General features: G+C 38.7%; 1 protein-coding gene across 1 annotated transcript in view; it reads left to right on the forward strand.

Moving 5' to 3' along the window:
* LOC106086554 (teneurin-a) overlaps window positions 1-20,750 on the forward strand; it is a 1,121,402-nt gene that overhangs the window by 340,949 nt on the left and 759,703 nt on the right. Inside the window, exon 4 of the mRNA XM_059366919.1 lies at window positions 8,810-9,826. Coding sequence (XP_059222902.1) covers window positions 8,810-9,826 — 1,017 coding nt within the window. The remainder of the gene's footprint in view (window positions 1-8,809; window positions 9,827-20,750) is intronic.

The following is a 20,750-nucleotide window of genomic DNA, read 5'->3' on the forward strand; positions in this document are numbered from 1 at the left end:
TTCTCTTTGACACCATGTCTGAAATCCCACGTGATCTGTCAAATACTAATGCATGAAAATCCTAACCTCAAAAAAATCACCCTTTATGTTCGTCAGATTTAGAGAAATATTGCAATAAAGTGCTCATTTGTAAACGGATTCTCTTGAGTTTTGGCATGAAGGATTTTCTTATGCCTCTTAATATTACTGGTGAGTTTCACAGAAATCGGTTCAGATTTAGATATAGTATATCGCCCAATTTTCACTTCCAGAGCCACTGCAAACGCATTTATTGGCCAAATTTGCAAAAATGCACAACACTGTCCTCGACAACTACCAAAATATCTAAGAAATTTGGGTGAAATCCGTACAGATTTAGATATAGCTCTCATACATATGTTTTTTAGATTTAGGATAATTTATAATAATGTGTTCATTTGTCAACCGTAGTTATTACAGTTTGAACAAATTTGCTCGAAATTCATTTCGGATTGTTTAATAACCCATCTGAAACATTCGGCAAGGTCCCTCAAAATTGGTTCAAAATAAGTGATCGCTCCACTTTGTACTTATAGGGTAGGTGTAGAGTTTTATACAGTCGACACCGCCCGATTTTTGCTTTTCCTTTCTGGTTTGTATTGTTCTAGCGCTTCCGTCTCTCTCTCTCCAATCTATGCGAAATCGTACACTCAGAGAAACTTGTTAGTTAAAACAGCTAAAACGTTCCCTATAACAATAGAAAACCTGCTGAAAATGGGACAGCAATAATTTTTTGCTACCAAATACGTATTTTCTGCTGCTTTCAGATGGTAAAATTGCAAATTTTGGGCGTCTGGGTTGGGACGGTCCCCCTGAGATCTCCTCTAAAATAGCTTATATTTGCATCCAATATTGTCCCCGTCGATCCACTTTTCATTTTGTGTGGAGGATTCCTCAATTCCGATATCAAAAAACTAAATAGCCTATCAATGCTTTCAGACCAACCTGCACAATCTTTTAAAATTTGAGGAAAATCAATTCAGTGGTTTCGAGTCTATGGGTCTACGTGTCCCGTTGAAGGGTGTTTTGGGTGTGGGGGCCTTACATGTTCTTGTTTCCTAATATTATTAGCAGATTGGTAATCTACCATCAAAGACCTTTCCTTTGATTCCCATATTGTCCCCGCAGGCCAACAAGTCCTGTTTTGGGTGTTTTTTTGGTGTGGTCGGCCAACCACATATTTTCCCTAAATATATATATACGACATTCGTAGCTTACCTTTTGACCCTTTTAAAATGTTTTGATATAATTACAAATTTTGCCCTTGAACAATGAGTGCGTCCGATTCAAGTTTAAGCTCAATGGCAAGGGGCCTCCTTTTTATAGCCGAGTCCGAACGGCATACCGCTGTGCGACACCTCTTTGGAGAGAGGTTTTACATGGCGTAGTACCTCTCAAATGTTGCCAGCATTAGGAGGGAAAACCGCCGATGAAAATTTTTTCCGATGGTCTCGCCAGGATTCGAACCCTGCCGTTCAGCGTCTGCGCTATGGTGGCCTCCGATCTGAACCATATTAAGGTCGGATATCGGGAGGCTCAGAAAAACACACTATTTCAAACTTCAGCGAAATCGGGTAAGCTTTTATTGGCTTCAGATCCTTTTTCGGCAGATCGGTCTATATGGCAGCTATATCTAAATATAGTCCGATCTGAACCATATTTAGGTCAGATACCACCGTTTCAAATTTCAGCTAAATCGGGTAATAAATAAAGCTTTTATGGGCTTCAGACCCTTTATCGGGAGATCGGTCTATATGGCAGCTATATCTAAATGTAGTCCGATCTGAACCATATTGAAGTCAGATGTCGGAAGGCTTAAAATAACTTAGAAATGTCGTTAATACTACTAAAATGTGTTGGGAAAAATTTTATATTAGTGCATATGCAAATGCTTCAGTTGTTGTTTAGAAGTTCAAATAGTTTAATATCAGCAGACATTGTTTGCTGAGATCAGCAGTATCTGGATATATGTGTCCACGAATAACTAAAAGCATTTAGTTTCTCTATTTCTTTCACATATTCTTTTAAGCTGTCTTAATTGTCGGTCAATAAAAGTAAAGTGTCTCAAACCCTCACATTAACTGAAAAGACTGCTTTACGGCGGCAATTTATAAACGGCACTAGTGCCCTGGCAAATGTACTTCGCATATAAATGCTGGGATTGTCCTATATTGGTGGAAATGCTTGCGGCAGTTCTCGTTTGTATTTTATGGCAACGATGGTGAATGGATTTATTCCATATTTATATCTTCTCGCTTTATGTTGCACTCTTAGCCCAGACCAGCATAGTTTAGTGGTGGACAAATTTTTGTTTCTTTTTTCAATTAGCGCTACAGCTGATAAGAGGATTTTCGTAGAGATTAAAAGAGTGATGAAAATAATTTAATTTTAAGAATTTTTGCCGTTATATATCCTTGCTCTATTTGTTATGTGCTTTATTTCCCCACTATGGTGGCGGGTGATTTTAAGGTTGACTTAATTTTTTTGCAATTCTATTAAAGGCTTAAAACAATTAGGATTTCATTTCAAATGAAATGGAATTGTACGAAACTGAAATGGTAAATTGGTTCTAAAAAAGCATAGAAGGGAAGTCTTTTGTTTAGGATGAGCAGAAAATATAAGGAGTGTTGCGGATAGCCCTTTGGTTAGTAAACGATTGATACAATTTGCTTTGTTATCACGTGGGTGTAATAGAGAGTAACAAAATCCCAATCTTTACAAAGTGGAGAAGAACTTGTTGTACATTCCACCATAGAAAGGGGACATACTTACCAGGGATTCGGAGCGGAACGGAGTTTGGTTTGGAGCGGAGCAGGCATAATTGTGCCGGAGCGGGAGCGTCATTTTTAGAACCCGGAGCGGAGCCGGGACATCGGGGCAGTGCGGAAGAGCGACACGACTGAGTTGAAAACTTTTCCACGGCTAAAAAACCACCTTAATTATTTTTCAGTATCGTTCAGTGATGGGTCCTGAATCAAAAAAACTAAGTTTCCGCTGAAAACGACTTTCGCAATTAACAGACTTCTTCACTTGGAGGGAGAATACGACACCAGATTTGAGCCAACTTCAGGGCATGAAATGGAAAACGATTATTCTTGACACAAAAATTTTTGCGGAGATAATTTGTGTCTTAGGGCAGATTAGAATTCGCACCCGCTTTTCGACTTAACCTAACCCAAGGGAGAACAATTGTTTGCAAATAGACAAACGCATACCCTTCTTTTTTTTCTTTTTCATCACAAAAAGCGAAATACGGAATATTATAACGATCGGTTAACGATAACACGTGTCGTCACGGCGTCCAAAATTGGAAAAGTGGATTTTTTGGGTTCCATTGGAGGACTTTACGTCTTAGAATTTAATTTGTGCACAAATTAGAACCACAACTTTAGCAGTTAATAATGTCCCGATTGCGTCAGAATTACTTCCTAGTTCGATCAAGCTATGTTCATCTGGCTGCGAATCCGCTTGACTGTCTGTCCGTGTTTTGTAATCAAGGTACTGGTCGCATTTGTTATCCAAACATTATGAAATTTGGCAAAGTGTTTTAAAGTGTTTCGATATATATAATATTGCTTAAACCTGAGCAGCCATTTCCGACATAAACAGTTTTTGAAATTTAGGGTAAAGGTTCGCTTCCTTTGGATTCCGAAGAACTAAAAATACTATTTTAACCTTTGAGTTTGATTTTCATTCAGTGAAAATCTTATGAAAATCGATTCAGGCTTTTTTAGGGTGTTTATGTAACACACTAACACACCAAATATCAAACAAAGCATCTCTTTGATATAATGGGATAAAGAAGAAGAAGTTATAATGTTTTTGAGTCTATGCCTCCACACAAACAAAACCAAACAGTATTTATTTCTCTTTCGCGATGAACATAATGATCGAAAATGTTATACAATGGAAAAATGAAAGCCACATGAGATACTCCACACCAACCTTGATTTGATGCGTTTCGATCCCTGGGTAAGGAGGGGGGTGATTATCGGAAATCTTTAGGCGTGAGGGCTTCAAACGTAGTACATTGGTAGGTTGTATTTATGTCGAAGAACCTCTTGGAAACAGATGGAACTCACTAACTAATGAAGACGCTTTGTCCTACTGGCTGTGTCAAATGTATGTGGGTTTATTTTATTGCAGCGTGGATTTCTTGTCCACATACCTGCAATTTTTTTCCAGGAATACACATGGTTTTCTGCATCGTTTGGAAGTGGAACGTTTAGACGACGGCAACAGTTCATTGTTGTCCAAACGTAGTGGGTTCGATCCACGACCTGGCTCAGCCGAATTATTTATACCCACCACCTTAGGACGGGGGTATGCTAATCAAGTCATTTCGTTTTGACTTCTTGAGCCCCTGGAAGCAGCAATGTTTGTCCGATTTGGCTGGAATTGAGCATGTAGTGTTACGTTTTAACTTTCAACAACTGTGCCAAGTACGGTCCAAATCGGTCAAGAACCTGATATAGCTCCCGCATAAACCAATCTCCCGATTTGACTTCTTGGCCCCTAGAAGTCGCTATTTTGTCCGATTTGGCTGAAATTTTGCAAGCTGTGTTTTGTTATGACTTCCAACAACTGTGCCAAATACGGTCTAAATCAGTCTATATTGCTCCCCTGTATACCGGTCTGTCGTTCATCCTTGTTAGGTTCCTAGAAGCTTTAATTTTTGCTTGTTTGGCAGAAGCTTGGTATGTAGATTAAAATATGCCCTACAACTATATTTATTTTGTACTAATTTTTACCAGAATCCATGGGGGTGGGTTCTCAAGATTCGTATTTGTACATTAGGTTTTTTACAGATGAAATAAAAATCAAGTCCCAACCAATTAAAATAAACAAAATTATTACACTGAGTGACTAAACAGAATCGTTCGGAACTATTTGAAATCTCCGACGAACAGTTGGATGGGAAACAAGTAAAAGCGTGCTAAATTCGCCCGGGGCGAATCTTATATACCCTCCACCATGGATCGCATTTGTCGAGTTCTTTTCCCGGCATCTCTTCTTAGGCATAAAAGGATATAAGAATAGATTTGCTCTACTATTAGAGCGATATCAAGATATGGTCCAGTTTGGACCAAAATTAAATTATATGTTGAAGACCTGTGTAAAATGTCAGCCAATTCGAATAAGAATGCGCCCTTTGGGGGCACAAAAAGTAAAATAGATAGATCGATTTATATGGGAGCTGTATCGGGCTATAGGCCGATTCAGACCATAATAAACACGTATGTTGATGGTCATGAGAGCATCCGTCTTACATAATTTCAGGCAAATCAGATAATAATTACGACCTCTAGAGGCTCAAGAAGTCAAGATCCCAGATGGGTTTATATGGCAGCTTTATCAGGTTATGAACTGATTTGAACCTAATTTGACACAGTTGTTGAAAGTAAGAGTAAAATACGTCATGCTAAATTTCAGCCAAATCGGTTAGGAATTGCGCCCTCTAGAAGCTCAAGAAGTCAAGTCCCACAGATCTGTTTATATGACAGCTATATTAGGTTATGAACCGATTTGAACCATACTTGGCACAGTTGTTGGATATCATAACAAAACACGCCGTGCATAATTTCATTTCTAGATCAAGAAAATATATACTTTATATGGTCTGAGAAGCATATTTCGAGGTGTTACAAACAGAATGGTGGCCACCGTAGCGCAGAGGTTAGCATGTCCGCCTATGACGCTGAACGCCTGGATTCAAATCCCGGCGTGAACATCAGAATAATTTTCAGCAGTGGTTATCCCCTAACTAATGCTGGCTACATTTGTGAGGTACTTTGCCATGTAAAAACTTCTCCTCGGCTATAAAAAGGAGGCCCCTTATCATTGACCTTAAAATTAAATTGGACAACACTCATTGATATATGAGAAGTTCGCCCCTGTTCCTTAGTGGAATGTGCATGGGCAAATTTGCACAAACAGAATGACGAAATTAGTATACCTCCATTCTATGGTAAAGGGTATAAAAAAATTAAAAACTCTTCTATTTATAATGCTATATTGGGTACAAAGTCGTCTTGTTCTAGAGTCAATTTCCTAAATTTAACGATATTTTGACCTTCATTTACGATTTTTACCTTAAATATCAAGATGCAAAGTCAAGGATTTAAGTTAGGTTAGGTTGAAACAAGAGTGCGGATATTGGTACACCTAAGCCAGTAATCTGCTTGTTGTGTGCTCTAAATACTAAAAAAGTAACCCCGAAAAAAAATCTAGGTTAGGAATTCCATGCTACTTACAAAATCCTTAATTGTTTTCACACTCTAAGTTGGTTCATATCTGGTATTGTGTCCCCACCTAAGTGCCTGTATCTGTTAGTCGCGAAAGGAGTGCGAGGATTTAGTAACCTATTATTTAAAAAAAATTCTAATATCAATGAAAATATGCCAGGATGGCTGCCCTTCCTCCAAAACAAAAGGAAAAGTTAACAGATAGGAAAATTATTCCCATATTAAAACAAGTAACAAGTAAAAACGTGTTAAGTTCGGCCGTGCAGAAATTTGGATACCCACCACCAAGGTTGGATACCACCTCCATGGCAGCCGGTTGTACGTACCGGATTGACCCGATGAAAGCCTTCATCTGGGCTGCCGCCTCAGAGCACAATACACTACTACAGCAACAACAAAAACCACCAAGGATATAATAATCATTCTATTTTATTATAACTTCACTACTATATCCATAGTTATATCTGAATGGAGGCTGGTCATATACAAGTAACAGTTTCATCGAAATCAAGCAAGAAATCCGCTTTTTATGGGATTGAGACCCTAAATTAGAGGATCGGTCTATATGACAGCTACATCTGTATAGTCTGATCTGAATAATATTTGGGTCGGGTGTCGGGAGGCTTAAAACTACTCACTGTTTCAAATTTCAGCAAAATCGGATAAAAAATAAAGCATTTATGGGCCTCAGACCCTTTATCGGCAGATCGGTCTATATGGCAGCTATATATAAATATAGTCCGATCAAAACCATATTTGGGTCGGATGTTGGGAGGCCTAAAACTACTCACTGCTTCAAATTTCAGTGAAATCGGATAAAAAATATTGCTATTATGGGCTTCCGACCCTTTAACGCCAGTTCGGTCTAAATGGCAGCTATATTCAAATCTAGACTGATCTGAACCGTATTTGGGTCGGATGTCGGGAGGCCTAAGGCTAATCACTGTTTCAAATTTCAGTGAAATCGAATAGAAAATAAAGCCTTTATTGCCTTTAAACTCTTTATCGGCAGATCGGTCAATATGGCAGCTATATCCAAATATTGTCCGATCTGAACCACATTCAGGTTGGATACCGGGATGCTTTAATCAACTCACTACTTATACATTCAGGGAAATCGGATAAAAAACAAAGCTTTAATGGGCTTCAGACCCTTTATCGACTGATCGGTCTATATAGCTGCTATATCCGCATACAGTCCGTATCTGTGCCGAATTTCAGCTCAATATGTAAATTTTTTAAAGCTGTACAGAGATTACAACAGACGGACAGAAAGATATAGGGACATCGTTAAATCGTCATAGAAATTTACGACGAGCCGAAATATATATACTTTGTAGGGTCGGAAATTAATATTTCGATGTGTTGCAAACGGAATGACTAAATGAATATACCCCCTATCCTATAAAAATAATCGTCTAAGTCCATTTAAAGTATATACATTCTTGATCGCCATGACATTTTAAGTCGATTTAGCCATGTCCTTCCGTCCGTCAGTCTGTCGAAAGCCCGCTAACTTCCGAAGGAATAAAGCTTGGCGCTTGAAATTTTAAACAAATATTTCTTATAAGTTTAGGTTGCTTAGGATAGTAAACTGGCAATATAGGTCCATGATTTGATATAGCTGCAATATAAACTGACCTTGGGTCTTGACTTCATGAACTTCTAGAGGGCGCATTTCATATCCGATTTGGCTGAAATTTTGCACGAGCTTTTTTGGTGTGACTTCCAACAATTGTGTTAAGTATAGTTTAAATCGGTTTATAGCCGCACATAGCTGTCATATAAATCGAGTTCCCAATCAGATTTCTTGAGCTTCTAGAGGTCGTAATTGGTATCTGATTTGGTTGAAATTTAGCATGAATTAGTTTGTTTGGACTTCCAAAAACTGTGCCAAATATGATTCAAATCGGTTCATAACCTGATATAGCTGCCATATAAACCGATTTGGGTCTTGACTTCTTGAGCGCTAGAACGCGCAATTCTTATCCACTTTTGCACGTGGTGTTTGGCATGACTTCGTTATAACCTAATATAGCTGCCATATAAGCCGACCTTCCAATTAGACTTCTTGAGCTTCTAGAGGTCGTAATTCGCATCCGATTGGGCTGAAATTTTGCACATATCATTTTGGTATGACTTCCAACAACTGTGCCAAGTATGGTATAAATCAGTCCATAACCTAATATAGCTGCCATATAAAAAAATCTCCCGATATTAGTTCTTGAGCTCCTATATGGCGCAATTATTATCCGATTTTGCTGATTTTTAAACAATAACTTCTACAATGATCCCAGCATCCAGAACACGTATGGCTTTAACCAGTCCATATCCTGATATGGCTCCCATAGCATGGCATTTGTTGTCCATTATCCTTTGTTTGCCTATAAAGAGATACTGTTTAAAGAAACTGACAAATTTGATCCATGGTAGAAGGTATATAAGATTCGGCCGGGCTGAACTTAGCACGCTATTACTGGTTAAACTTAATTTTTTCTTATAATTACCTTCTATGACTGAAAATAATTTCTATTTTATATTTCTAGACATGGATCGCTATAATTCTGACTTCGAACACGACGAGCATTTATCTTCAAGACTGAACGAATATCCATCCTTAACAAATCGTGAACTTTCAAATGCCACAATTGGCACCCAATCGTATTTCCAACAGCTACAATTGGAACACCAACAACAAAGCACCGAACTATGTTCACCACTTAAACAATCACAGACTGCCAATACACAAACACCCACAACGTCATCGTCAGCTCTGACAACTGCCAACAATAAATTCCTGAATAATGCCAATTTGGGATTCATGCCCACAACACGTAGTACAAATCCATTTCTTAACTCCAAATATGATTCACAATCGAATTCGGATTCAATAAGTGATCGCATTTCATTTTCGGGTAGTTCGGCCATGTTGGATCACATGCCCAGTGGGCCGGAGTATGCTACAATTAATAATGTAACGTCGGTCTTAAATACGTCGTATCTGCTCCCGGACAGTTCGATGACTTCCGCGGCGAACAGTTTAAGTCCTAGTGTACGTGAAAATGTGAATGTTCCAACGCGTTCTCAACGTTCAAAAAACGGTCGAAATGCCAACGGGCGTACAAGTGGCATGACTTCGTCGAGTAGTGCGACATCTTCCAATAGCAATGCCACACTAAACAATGCAGCACTCCGTAGTGAACGGGAAAAGCTCAAGTTGCAGCAACTGCAAATGGAATTACGCGAATATTCCGAATCGCAGGGTGAAAGTTCAAATGTTTTGGCAGTTAATGGCATTGACTTGGCCAATGATATTGAAGGAACCATGGTAGATGGTACAGACCCTGGCGGAGATATGAGTGAACTACAAATTGCTTGTGGTGGTGATGAAGATGCGGAGCCACCTCCAGAACCAGCACCACCAGAAATCCCACCACGCACACAATCGCTGCTAATGTCATTACGAAAGCATTCGGAATACAAACTTAAATACGAGGAAAAAGGGGACCAAAAACATGAGGAATTTATACCAACGACACAATTACAACAGCAGCTTCAAAAGGGTAAGTACCAAGGATGTGTATAAGAGCTTTAGTAAGCTTTATATGGAAGAGTTCAGTTGCAAAAGCTATTTCTGTTAATTTCGGTCAAGCGCAGTGTTTTAGCCAATTGTTCCAAGGCTGTGAAAAAAGTTTTGTTAGTCACTACTGTTACTCGTACATATATAAGAATAAAACAAAAGCTGTTATAAGCTTTCTTAAAACCATGAAGTTATGCTATTTACAGAGTACTGTATTGATTAAAGTAACCCTGCTTACTAATTCGAAGTACTAAATAACAAACACACAGTTTTAAAGTCACTGCAAGATGGTTTTAACTGTAGTACTGTATATAATTTTGTTATATGGTTTGATAAAATTAAACTGTACCAACTCATCAAATTTGAAAATGAGAATTATATTCAAATTCTTAGGTTAATAATTTTTTTATTATACCCACCACCAAAGGATGGGGGGTATATTCATTCCGTTTGCAACACATCGAAATATCAATTTCCGACCCTACAAAGTATATATATTTCGGATCGTCGTAAAATTCTAAGACGATTTAACGATGGCTGTCCGTCCTTCAAAAATTGAGATATTGAGCTGAAATTTGGCAAAGATACGTCTTTTTAATGCACGCTGGTTAAGTTCTTGAACGGTCTAACTCGGTCCATATTTGGATATAGCTGCTATATAGACCGATCTACCGAAAAAAGGTCTAAATTCCATAAAAGCTTTATTTCTCTGAAATTCACTCTGAACAGTGAATAGTTTTAGCCCTCCCGACATCTGACTCAAATATGGTTCAGATCGGACTATATTTAGATATATCTGCCATATAGACCGATCTCCCGATAAAGGGGAGGCCTATGTAGCAGCTATATCTAATTTGGGCCGATTTGTACCAAATGTCAACTCTTATTCGTGAGATCCGTTTATATACGTATTGTTCGTATATCGGAGAGGCACTCGAGCACTCAACCAAATTTGTAATTCATAACAGCAACAATTTATGCTAAAACAGCAGTTTTCGTTTGCTGAAAATGGGAAAGCAGACATTACTGCTGTTTCGGCAAACAGGGTGCTGGCATGTCTTTTTGTACCCACATTTAAAGAAACAATTAAAAAGGCGTTAAGTTCGGCCGGGCCGAACTTTGGATACCCACCACCTCGGGTATATATGCAAACCACATTCCATCAAAATTCGGTGAAAATTGCATACCTTATGTCCCATAACAGTTATATCGAAATATGTTCTGATTTGGACGAAATACTAATAAGTACAAGTCATTGTTCCATTACGTATAACAAATATTGGTCTTTTTAGTCGCTATATCTAAAAATAAACCGATCTGAACCATACACGACACAGATGTCGAAAAGCATAATATAAGTCATAATATAAATAAATGCGCCTTTAATGGGGCCAAGACATTAAATCGAGAGATCGATTTAATGTCTTGGCCCGATTTGGGCCAAGTTGCAGAAAAATGTCGAAGAGTCTAACACAACGAACTGTCCCAAATTTCAACGAAATCGGACAATCGGACAGGGCCTAAGACAACTCACTGTTCCAAATTTCAGCAAAATCGGATAATAAATCTGGCATTTATGGACCTAAGACCCTAAATCGGAGGATCGGTATATATGGCAGCTATATCCAAATCAGGACCGATCTAGGCCAAATTAACAAGGACGTCGAAGGGCCTAACTGTCCCAAATTTGAGCAAAATCGGCCGATCAGTCTACATGGGGGCTATATCCAGATATAGTCCGATATAGCCCATCTTCGAACATAACCTGCTTATGGACAGAAAAAGAATCTGTGCAAAATTTCAGCTCAATATCTCTATTTTTAAAGACTGAAGCGTGATTTCAGCAGACAAACGGACGGACATGTCTAGATCGTCTTAGATTTTTACGCTGATTGAGAATATGTATTCTTTATAGGGTCGGATATGGATATTTCGATGTGTTGCAAACGGAATGACAAAATGAATATAACCCCATCCTTCGGTGGTGGGTATAAAAAGGTTATAAAAAGAAAAAAAAGTTATAAAAAGAATACATTCAGTGGTGATTACAAACATCCACTGAGACACATATTTACATACGTATTCTATTTTTATACCCTCCACCATAAGTTGGGGGTATAATAATTTCGTCATTCTGTTTGTAACTCCTCGAAATATTCGTCTAAGACCCCATAAAGTATATATGTTCTTGATCGTCATGACATTTTAAGTCGATCTAGCCATCTCCGTCCGCCCGTCTGTCTGTCGAAAGCAAGCAAACTTTCGAAGGAGTAAAGCTATCCACTTGAAATTTTGCACAAATACTTCTTATTAGTGTAGGCCGGTTGGGATTGTAAATGGGCCGTAACGGTCCATGTTTTAATATAGCTCCAACATACGTGTCACATATGGTCTGAATCGGTCTTTAGCCTGATACAGCTCCCCTATAAACCAATCTCCCTATTTTACTTCTTGAGCCCCTAAAAGGGCCAATTTTTCTTCAATTTAGCAAAGCAATTCTTTTTGGCCCGGCTGAACTTAGCACGTTTTTATTTGTCTCTTCTAACATCCCCTCCCTAATTAAGCAGTAGACATTTTCGGCAAACAACAGACTTTTCAGCAGTAACCCTGCTACTCTGAAATTGCAGTATTACTGCTGTAATAGTAGAACTACTGCTACAATAGCACCAACATTGACTACTAATATTCTTCAGACAAATGAAAATTTACCCATGAACATTCCATTAAGCATCTGGGTCAAACTTCCCAAATATCAATGAATGCAGTCCGATTAAATTTTAAGCTCAATGATAAGAACCTCCATTTTATAGCCGCGTCCTAACGGCGTGCCGCAGGGCAACACTGCTTTGGGGAGAAATTTTTATATGGAAAAGTACCTCACAAAGGTCGCCAGCATTAGGAGGGGATAACTACGGCTGAAAATTTTTCTGATGTTCCCGCCAGTATTTAAACCCAGGCGTTCAGCGTCATAGGCCGACATGCTAACCTCTGCGCTACGGTGGCCTCCAGTGCTTGCTATTTTCAGCAAACGTCTGTCTATGAGTGTACAAATCACTATTTCAAATTTCAGCAAAATTGGTCAATAAAATCTACATTTAGGGTCTTAAGACCCTAATCAGTTAGGTCCATCTTATCTTTATTGCAGCCATATCGACTTATGGTACCAAATGAATCATAATCGATATGAACCATAATCGGATACGAGACATAGTTCTACTCATTGTCTCCAGTCGAATAAAAATCGGTCGCTAAGGACTAGAAATCAGGAGATCGGTCGATATGGCCGCAATATATAACAAGTAAAAGCGTGCTAAGTTCGGCCGGGCCGAATCTTTTATACCCTCTACCATGGAACGCATTTGTCGAGTTCTTTTCCCGGCATCTCTTCTTAGGCAGAAAGGGATATAAGAAAAGATTTGTTCTGCTATTAGAGCGATAACAAGATATAGTCCGGTTTGGACCACAATTATATTATATGTTGGAGACCTGTGTAAAATGTCAGCCAATTCGAATAAGAATTGCGCCCTTTGGGGGCTCAAGAAGTAAATTAGAGAGATCGATTTATATGGGAGCTGTATCGGGCTATAGACAGATTCAGACCATAATAAGCACGTGTGTCGATGGTCATGAGAGGATCTGTCGTACAAAATTTCAGGCAAATCGGATAATAATTGCGACCTCTAAAGGCTCAAGAAGTTAATATCCCAGATCGGTTTATATGGCAGCTATATCAGGTTTTGAACCGATTTGAACCTTATTTTATACAGTTGTTGACAGTAAGAATAAAATACGTCACGCAAAATTTCATTCCAATCGGATAAGAATTGCGCACTCTAGAGGCTCAAGAAGTCAAGACCCTAGATCGGTTTATATGGCAGCTATATCGATTTTAACCGAACTTGGCATAGTAGTTGGATATCATAATAAAACACGTCGTGCACAAATTTCATTCAAATCGGATAAGAATTGCGCCCTCTAGAGGCTCAAGAAGTCAAGACCCAAGATCGGTTTATATGGCAGCTATATCAAAACATGGACCGATATGGCCCATTTACAATACCAACCGACCTACACTAATTAAAAGTATTTGTGCAAAATTTCAAGCGGCTAGCTTTACTCCTTCGGAAGTTAGCGTGCTTTCGACAGACAGATAGACGGAATGACGGACATGGTAAAATCGACATAAAATGTCGCGACGATCAAGAATATATATACTTCGTGGGGTCTCAGACGAATATTTCGAGTAGTTACAAACAGAATGACGAAACTTGTATAACCCCCATCCTATGGTGGAGGGTATAAAAATAATACGAACTACATTTGGCTCGGATATTGGGAGGCCAACTGCAAATTCAAAAATGTTATATTAAATGCAATAAAATCGGCATTTAGGGTTTTAAGACCCTAAACGGTCAGGACCATCTTATATTGGGAGGCCAACTGCAAATTCCAAAATGTTATAATAACTGCAGGTTTTTTTGACCCTAAGGATCAATATTTTTATTTTACCAGCTGGTGGAATTATGACAAATATGAATCAGTTGACCATATACTAGGCGTACTCCCGGCATAATGTCCTTCATAAAGGACGCTCTCTAAAAATTAAGTTTCGGCTTTTATATAAAAAATGTTTTCTAAAATCACTTTTTTGTCGTCATTTAATTCAAAAATAAATTCAAAAATTGTGAACAAACTTTGCTCGGAAGCTTTATGCATTAATAGGGTAAGACCCTTAATCGGCAAATATATCTGTATGGCAGTCATACGCGATTCCAGCTCATTTGTCTATGATGAACTAAAATCCTTTTAAAAAGACTATAATTAGCAAATATTGTTGACAACAAAGTTCTGGTGAAATGATCCAGCAAAGTTCTGGTGAAATGATCAAATTCCGGCCAGAGCTTAAACAAAAATTTACTTAAAATAATTAGCAGTGTCATTCTCTCTACTAAAGTGGTGTCGCTTTGTGGCAAGCCTTTTGGACTTGGAAATAAAAAGGTGTTTACTTTTTGATTGATGTTTTTTAAAGGAATGTTCATGGACAAATTTGCATTGACAGGCGGACTGACCATACACACGAATGCACAGACTTAGCACAGGTTAGGTTAGGTTAAAGTGGCAGTTTCATCAGACTCGCATAGACGTTTTGATCTATTGTGATCCCACAGGAACAGGAGAAGGAAGACTACTTCTAGTTCATATCGTTGAACCATCCAGATCGCTTTATAAAGCCCAACAACTTGAGAATGTATACATCCGCTATACCGTACGAGTTCTCAAAGAAATGAGAAGCTCACTGTCAATGTGGGACACACACACAGCAGATGTTTTATAGTCTCATCATCCTCGACGTCCTCATAGCTTCGGCAAACGTCGTTACTGGCAACCTCCAGACTGTCAGCATGTTTTTTGATCAGACAGGGAACTGTTACGACGGACACAATGACTGAGACGTCTGTTCTAGCCAGTGACGGCAAAGTAGTAGACCTCTTAAAGTCTAGATTAGGCCACATTACTTAGTAATGCTCAAAGCCCGCCCTTTGGGCTTGATCCTGAAGACTTAACTTACATGTCGCTAGAGGCATATCCACTGATTCCAGTATCACTGGAATGTGTGAAGTAGTTTCTATTCTCGCAAGCTCGTCCGCTTTACAATTTCCTAGGATATCTCATAGCTCGGCAGCCAGACAGGTGAATTTTGAATTGTTCAGTCATCTCGTTGAGAGATCTGCGACAGTCAAGGGCGGTTTTTATGTTCAGATACGTTCGCCAGAGATTAAATTTGATTACCAAAATAACAACTACTATTGTAAATCCCTGCGTATGCATTTTTTTATTGTCTTGACACTCTAAGACGATCTAGTCATTTCGGACCGTATGTCCTTCCGTGGGTCTGAAATTTTGCACATCACTTTGTATTGAAACAGGTCATAGGGAATTGCAAATGAGCTAAATCGCTTCACATTTGGATATATCTGCCATATAAAATGGTCCTTCTACTTGACTTCGGGGGCCCCTAGAATCCGCAAATATTATATTATTTGGCTGAAGGAGTGCATGAAGTGTTTTGTTGTGATTTCCAATATCCGTGGTCTAAATGGTTCGAATAACCTATTATTGACCCTGTTATAAACGGATTCTCTTATTTTAGTTCTTGCCTTTACGAAAGCATGTTACTTTTGTGGCACGTAACGCCTTTTTATGGAAATTAGACTTTGTCCAGATCAATACCATCATTAATCATCCCTCGATAGCGCAATCCATTCACCGCAACCGTTGATCCAACCTCATTTACGAAACATCATCCCCATCAAACAGTCTCACGTTGAGGATGGAGAGGCTTCCCAATAATAATTCTTCAGTTTTCCCAGCACCAGATGCGACAATTTTGCTTGTTGGCGTAACCACCGAGGTGGAAATGGGTCTCATCAGTCCGGATGATTTTTCATTTCGAAGCGAACTGTGTCTGCAAAATTTTCTCCAATTTTGTGGTGCATTTTCCAAATTTATTCGCACCACTATAGGATAAGGCATATACTCATCCAGTGATTCTGTTTGTAACAATTGCAAATTTTGCCCATGATTACTCCATTAAGAAGACAACTGGAGGACAGTATTATGGTCAGGCAGTCCAAAATAGATCTCAGTCCCCAAGTTCTCAATGTAGATCTAGTGGCTCACTCAGTTCTCTAGCTTTAATTAATCCATGTAACATGATCTTCCAGATGGCAATACTAGAGTTTCGTCAGTCCAAGACTGTGCAGCTGGCAGCGGAGCCTCGCACTCGACCTCAATTCCTTCCATTCCATTCCATTCCTTCCTTCCAGGTTTCCTATCGTCGCCTCGATTACACCACGATGGTATTACCTGCCCCTATCCTCTATCTCCCATCACCTTAGATCTTATAGCCGCAGTGGCAGCCTCACCCTTAATCTGTATATCAATTGGTCGTATATCTTGTCTCCAGTGCCCTAGTGGGCGTCGTCCTCATCGCTTCCCCATGGCAATACAACATGTTGTCTGAACCTGTGTTATATTTACTTACGTTGCATTTTTTCTCTATTGCAGTCCACCATACTACTGACGCGTAAGTAAGTATCGGTCTAATCACGCTCCTGTAAAGCCATTGTACTATCCTCAAATTCAGGCCCCATTTTGAGCTTATGGTTCATCTACCGCCCAATATCAGTGAGCCTTCTCGGTACCCACTACTAATATAATAGTCTCCAGTACAAGACCACACCTAAGTATTAGACCTTGTCAGGTATCGAAATCGTTCTACTGAGGAAACGTGATCAATATTAAGACGCTAAAATTATATATGAATATTTAAATATTCCAAGACAATAGGGTAAAACTAATATACATAAATACCTTATCCAATTTTTAATTTGGGCTGCGTTTCGCAATCCAATTCTACCATTTATATATTTCACATCCTACATTTTTCAGTTTCCACTCACTCGGATTATATGCGAGTGGAAGTGAACCATCTTGATTTATGTAGATACATACACATACTATTTATGCTATTAAATAAAAATTTTAGTTCGTGTAATTAAAAATTTGTTAAACATTTGTCTTTTTACCAATCAATTCAATGATTCAATGAGAAACATAATTTCAATAACCAAAATTACCAAAGCAAGAAAAACGTTTTTATTAACCAATTGATTTAATTAATTACTCAAATTCAAGTCAATTTTTTTCGGTGTGTAAAGATGTGCACTTAAATTTTTTTGATTTATTTTTCTATTTCATAGAAATTGGGAGTCAAATAAGAGTGATATTTGAACTTTAGTTAAACGTATTGGCAAGATGAATATATGATTCAGCAATGTCGAAAAAGTGATATTAAACAAGTAAAAGCGTGCTAACTTTGGCCGGGCCGAATCTTATATACCCTCCACCATGGATTGCATTTGTCGAGTTATTTCCCCGGTATCTCTTCTTAGGCAAAGAATTGCTATGATATTAGAGCTACAATATCAATTTATCGTCCGATTCGGACCATAATTGAACTGAATGTTGGAGACCGCAGTAGAAGTCGTTGTATACAATTTTAGCCAATTCGCATGAAAATTGTCCCCTTTTGGGGCTTTAGAAGTAAAATAGAGAGATATGTTTATATGGGAGACGTATCAGGCAATAGACCGATTCAGACCATAATTGACACGTTGAAGGTCATGAGAGAAGTCGTTGCACAAAATATCAGCCAAAACGGATAATAATTGCGACCTCTATTGGCTCAAGAAGTCAAGATTCAAGATCGGTTTATATGGCAGCTATTTCAGGTTATAGACCGATTTGAACTATATTTTGTTCAGATGTTGGAAGTCATAACAAAACAATTCTTGCAATTCTTTCAGCCAAATCGGATAAGAATTGCGCTCTCTATTGGCTCAAGAAGTCAAGATTCAAGATCGGTTTATATGGCAGCTATTTCAGGTTATAGACCGATTTAAACCATACTCAAATGCAAATTTTGCCCATGAACATTCCACTAAGGAACAGGGGCAAACTTCTTACATATCAATGAGTGCAGTCCGATTCAAGTTTTAAGCTCAATGATAAGGGGCCTTCTTTTTATAGCCGAGTCCGAACGGCATGCCGCAGTGCGACACCTCTTTCGAGAGAAGTTTTACATGGCATAGTACCTCACAAATGTTGTCAGCATTAGGAGGGGAAAACCACCGTTGAAAATTTTTTCTGATGGTCTCGCCAAGATTCGAACCCAGGCGTTCAGCGTCATAGGCGGACATGCTAACCTCTGCGCTACGGTGGCCTCCGTAAACCATACTCAGCATAGTTATTAGAGTCATAACAAAACACCTTATGCAAAATTTCAACCAAATGGGATGTAAGCGAAATTTTGTGTGCTCTCATATAGTTCCCTAAACATAAAAATCTGGTATCCAAATTTCGGATGGGGTACCTAGGGGGGCCGCCCCACCCTAAAACCTACCAAACATACATTAAGACCAATCACGACAATATGGGACTCAAATGAAAGGTATTTAGGATAAGAAAACGTATCTGGTATCCAATTGTCGGACAAAGTGTTAAGGGGACCACCCCAACCCCAAAACACCCCTAAATCGAACATATTTATCGACTATGTCAATATGGGACTCAAATGAAAGGTATTTGCGATTAGAATAAGAATCTAATATCCAAATGTGGAACCACGTTTCTGGGGGTCCACCCCTTCCCCAAAACACCCCCCAAACAGGACTTATTTACTGACCATGGGAATATGGGGCTTCAGTAGAAGGTGTTTAAGTGTAGAATTCGAATCTGATATCCAAATATGGGACCAAATGTTTGGGGGCCGCCTCTCCCCAAAAACATCCCCAAAGGGGACAAATTTACACCCATAGGAATATGGGGCTCAAATGAAAGGTCTTTGGGAGTAAAGCACGAATCTGATATCAATATTCGGGAAAAGTGTCTATGGGGCCACCCCACCCCCACAACACCACCCCAAATAGGACGAATTTGCTGACTTTTGCAATATGAGGCTCAAACAAGAGGGTTTTTAGAGTAGAACACTAGTCCGATATATAATTTCAAAGCCAACTCACTGAGTGGCCGCCCATACCCTAAAACACCCCCCAAGACGGTCATGCTTGCCGACTATGGAATTATGGGGCTCAAATTAAAGGTATTTGGAAGTATACCATGAATCTGAAATTAACATTCGGGACCAACTGTCTAGGGGACGTCTCACCACCATAACTATCCCACATTGGCCGTATTTGCTCATCAAGACAATTTGGGCCTTTTTTGGGTTTTTAGCGCCAATATCCCAAACCGGACATATTTGCTGACTTTTGCAATAAAGAGTTTAAATGAGAATAGAAATCGAATTTGATATCTAATTTTGAGGCCAATGGCAATATGGGGTTCAAATAAATGAGATATATTTATATAAGAATAGAGCACGTTGCTAATATATTTTCCGGGCATAGTGTTTGGGGGACCACCCCAATCCCAAAAAGACCCCTAAATCGGGCATATTTACCGACGGTAGAGCAAGAATTGATATCCACTTTCGGGACCAATTTTCTGAGGGTATACCCCTTTTTCAAAAAACAGAAATTTTTTACTGACCATCGCAATATGGGGCTCAAATAAAGGTATTTGGGAGTAGAATACGAATTTGATATCCAAATGTAGGCCCATGTATTTAGGGCATCACCCGTTCCCCAAAACACCCCCCAAAGGTTAAAATTTTTTCGGCCAAGCCAATAAATAAATAAATGGTATTTGAAAGAAGAGCACGTTGCTGATATTCTTTCAGGGCCAAGTGTCTGGGGCCTCCGAAAACACGCCTAAATCAGATATCAAGAGAATATCGGGCTGAAATAAAGTATTTTAAAATAGAGTACACTTTGCATTCAAACTTAAATTCGTAGACCAATAAAGATCATATGGGATTCAGATAAAGGCACTTATATTGTTAAACTGTTAGTCAAGCGATATATTGTACTATGTTCGTAGCATGGTATTTCACTTAAAGCTCTTTAATTGTCAAAAATAAATATTCCAAGGAAATTTTTGTTCCATATAAAGTAAAAGAAAGCGCAGCGGAGCGAGCCCGGGTCAGCTAGTATATAATAAATTGTAGATAAAGCCAACCAAGTTCTGTATATATTTAATTGGGCAGTACAGTTATATGGACACTAATCTATCCTATAAAATACATATGCACTTGAATTACTCTACCACTCTTTGCATACAAGTGCGACCACAGTGTCATTCTATAACTGCCAATTATATAACTGCCTATAGGAGCAAATTGTTTAAGTTTTTAAAAATTAATTGTCATTCTATAACTGCCAATTATATAACTGCCTATAGGAGCAAATTATTTAAGTTCTTAAAAATTAAATCGTTGAAAACAT

This window comes from Stomoxys calcitrans, chromosome 4, assembly GCF_963082655.1.
Source record: "Stomoxys calcitrans chromosome 4, idStoCalc2.1, whole genome shotgun sequence".
Taxonomy (NCBI): domain Eukaryota; kingdom Metazoa; phylum Arthropoda; class Insecta; order Diptera; family Muscidae; genus Stomoxys; species Stomoxys calcitrans.